Below are 3,522 nucleotides of genomic sequence, written 5' to 3'. Positions count from 1 at the left end.
AGAAGCGGGGCTAATTCTAATATAAAATGGTGGCGAATTAATGTTATCTTCATCTACAAGAAAAGTGCTATCAGGATTAGGACTTTCCTGAGGTTACTGTCACCTGGAACTACATTAGATTGCTGGGAAAGTAATGACATCGTTTTCTATGCAAAAATGCATCATGAATTTCCCCACCAATAAAGCCCTCAGTTTTGATAAATTAAATCAAAATCTGATCAGGTTAAAGAAGGTGTGGCAGGAAGTGGTGGGGTGGATCTTGCCAATAAAAGGGCCTCTCCAGTTCTCTTCCCATAACACTTGCGTTGCTGGTAGAGAGAGCAGTAGGGCAGAAGAGATTCTAGCAGAAGAGGTGAGTCTATGTTCGTATATTTTGTTTTTCCTTCTCAGTATCTAGAGGTGGCCATATGACAGAAGATGAGAAGAATTTCGTGGTAAACGAGTTCAACGAAGACTGTCTGGGTGCACTCAGTGATTGGAAATCAGTCTTACTGGGTCCCCCCATTGTTGAGGTGGTAGACAATAAACTTGGTATTCGATCCAGGGCTACAGAAAGGATGTATTTCTCATTTTCATAAATTAAACTGTTGCTTGGGTTACTCCAGGAGCTGGTGAAATGACACCATCTTCACTAATTCTCACATAGATGTTACCATGCACTGTGTGTGGGTATGGCTGGAGGGCCTCCATGAGCATGGACCTTTCCCCACTTTTAGTTCAATGCATGGCAATTTGTAACTCATTTTCCAAATAGGACATCACATCTCTAAAGGCAGGGAGTGTACACTTTGGCATTTGTGCTCTCTCATGGCCTTGTTCTAGGATGGCAAATTTGGAACACAATAATTATACAGAGGTTGTCACTTGTCACAGTTAGTAGTCATTCAACTCATAAAAACTTCCTTCCCATGTAGGTTTTCTCCCCCACAGTGGACATGGCTGGATTCATAAAAGCAATAAGCAGATGTTTCCTCTGCCTAAACTATCTTGAAACACCGATATCCCTGAAGTGTAGATGCAGCCTCTGTCTCAGCTGCTTCAAGTCAGCACAGAAGGAGTCCCAGGGATGTTTCCAGTGCCACTTCTGTGGTGTGGTTTCTCAGAAGGATGACTTCAGGCTCAATCGTCAGCTGGGGAAGTTGGCCTCCACGCTCAAGGAACTGGAGCCCCAGCTGAGAGCTAGTCTATGGATGAACCCAAATATACGGAAGTTCCAAGGTAAGGAGTCTGTACACCCTGCCCCTTCCCCCTGTGGGATCATGGTTAGCATAGTAAAAGCTTAGCGCAATGAAGAGTGAATTTCTCTGTGGCTGAGCCCAGAAGTCCAATCCCCAGACAATTCTAATGTGCAGTAATGTTGGCACTCATTGTATTAAATGACCTCATGCTAGGGTTGAAAGAGTCTGGTATCGAGAAGTTATTACTGTGGTGAGTTGCAGCCTCTGGTCTCCTCATCCACGTACCAAGGGCTTCAACTATGGCCCCGACTACAGAAAATACTATTAGACTTCATAATTCTGGAGGAAAGAGACATCTAAATAGAGAGATGATTTCCCTGAGCAAGAATTACACACCTCAAGGATAGTGGGTTCCCATGATGTCCCGATTCTGTTGGTTTCTGCAGATATCTTTCCTGACGCTCTGATTCCTACTGCATAAAAGAGGGAGTACAGCTTCATGCTGTCTTACCTCATCTTTGGAATGTTCCTCCTTGTAAATGTCTACTCATCTTATTCCATTGGTTAATTCTATGAAATCTACACTGGTGATCATCTCCATATGGAGTTAAAAAATAGGTTTTGTAGATTTTTTTTTTCAGAATGCTCCAGAAAATTTTCTCTAGGACAGATCATACCTGTTCCTTTTTCCCTCGTGCATTAAAATAGGCAGTTTCGCCTTTCAACCACCTACCCGGTGCCTTACAAAGCTCATTTGTTTTATTTGCTGCCTTTACTCTCTACAATTAGTGGATTATGACCAATAACTTAAATACCTTACTCTTAGCTCTTACATTCGAGGTCACTACCACCAGTTTGCTTAAGGCCTCTTCTCCCACATAGTATGCAAAATATTCTTCCCTCTAGGTCCCATCCTCTTAACATCTGTAGTCTGGAGGGCAAACAAAATTTGTAAACATGGAAAACAAAAGCCTGAAATGTGCCCGGGATACTAAATAAATTGAATGTGGTACACTGGCATTACCTTAATTATAATAGTTATAATAATTTTTTAATTACATTTTTGTTTGGGTGTTTGCCATAGGGCACATGTGCTGGCTGGATAGAGACAGAGAGACAAAGAGGGAGAAAGTGAGATATCACCTCCCAGGGGAATGGCCATGCTGCAATCCCTTCTCTATTCTTTTGGGAGGTGTGTGCGGGTGCACACACATGCGTGCACACACACACACACATAGGCTTGCATGATTTTCAAGCTGCTGGATCTGGGACTTGAAGTGCAGTTGCTTACATAGGAGTCTACTGCCTTAATCACTATGCCATCTGCTGGCCTCATCATTATTTTAATTATTCATTCATGTTTTTCATATATTCATGCATTTTTTTATTCACACATGTGGTAGAAACAGGGTTAGAGTCGGCCTTCAGAGACCTTCCACTTTAAATGACAACACTGTAAATACAATATAGAATTTAAGTTAATACAATATAGAATGTTAAAAAAAAAATCCTACTTTGAGAGTGTGTAGTAGTAACTCACTATTTGGAAGATGCTGGATCCATTTGAAGAATTATAGGTTTGGGAATCAGCAGTTAGTGTAATGGCTATGTCGCTGGACTCCCACGTAATCGACTGTGGTTCGCTTCCCGGACCCGGGGGCTTAAAACTCATGCTGGGCGCTTGTGCGTGCATGCCCAAGATCCCGAGAGGAGAATGGAGGAGAAGGGATTGCGGCGTGACCATCCCCCCTGGGGGGTGATTTCTCGCTTTCTGTCTCTATGTCTCTGTCTGTCTGGTGAGCGCATGCGCCCTATAGCGAAAACCTCTCCAAAAAAAAAGAATTATAGGTTTTATTCTAGGGTAGGCCTGGGCACAGTGGGCACACTAGCCAATTTTCCTGGCTGACTGGGAAGTCTAGTGGGAGTGGGGAGACCACTGCATGGGACCTTGTTGAGGGTGCCCATTTCTCTCTTTTGTTGTCTCTCACTTTCAAAAAAAAAAAAACCATGTTAAAAAAAATCCTACAGTAAATCAGAGTCACATATTCCTACAAGCATACTTATGATAACACGAACTAGTCAGGTAGGCAAAGGACATTACTTCATGAGCAGGTCTGATGGAGGGAAAAAGCAGGACTAAAGATAGTAAAACCGGGGCCAGCAGGTGGCGTGGTGGTTCAGGTGTTGGTCACTCCCACATGACCGACCACAGTTCAAGTCCCGGACCTGGTGGCTTACCTTCTCACTTTCCCTCTCTCTCCGTCTCTCTGGTCAAATTCAAATAAATGAATGAATAAATAAAATTAAATAAGTAATTCTTAAAAAAAAAAAAAAAAAAAAAGAA

The 3,522-nt window shown here is 42.6% G+C and overlaps 1 protein-coding gene across 1 annotated transcript in view; it reads left to right on the top strand.

Moving 5' to 3' along the window:
• Positions 1 to 407: 407 nt before the first annotated feature.
• LOC102487552 (ret finger protein-like 3) overlaps positions 408 to 3,522 on the top strand; it is a 4,390-nt gene continuing 1,275 nt past the window's right edge. Inside the window, 2 exon segments of the mRNA XM_014588956.2 lie at positions 408 to 462; positions 823 to 1,218. Of these exon segments, the coding sequence (XP_014444442.1) occupies positions 408 to 462; positions 823 to 1,218 (451 nt within the window).

The sequence above is a fragment of the Tupaia chinensis genome, unplaced genomic scaffold (assembly GCF_000334495.1).
Source record: "Tupaia chinensis unplaced genomic scaffold, TupChi_1.0 Scaffold000320_1, whole genome shotgun sequence".
Classification (NCBI taxonomy): Eukaryota; Metazoa; Chordata; class Mammalia; order Scandentia; family Tupaiidae; genus Tupaia; species Tupaia belangeri.
This window is presented reverse-complemented; position numbering and strand designations above follow the sequence as displayed.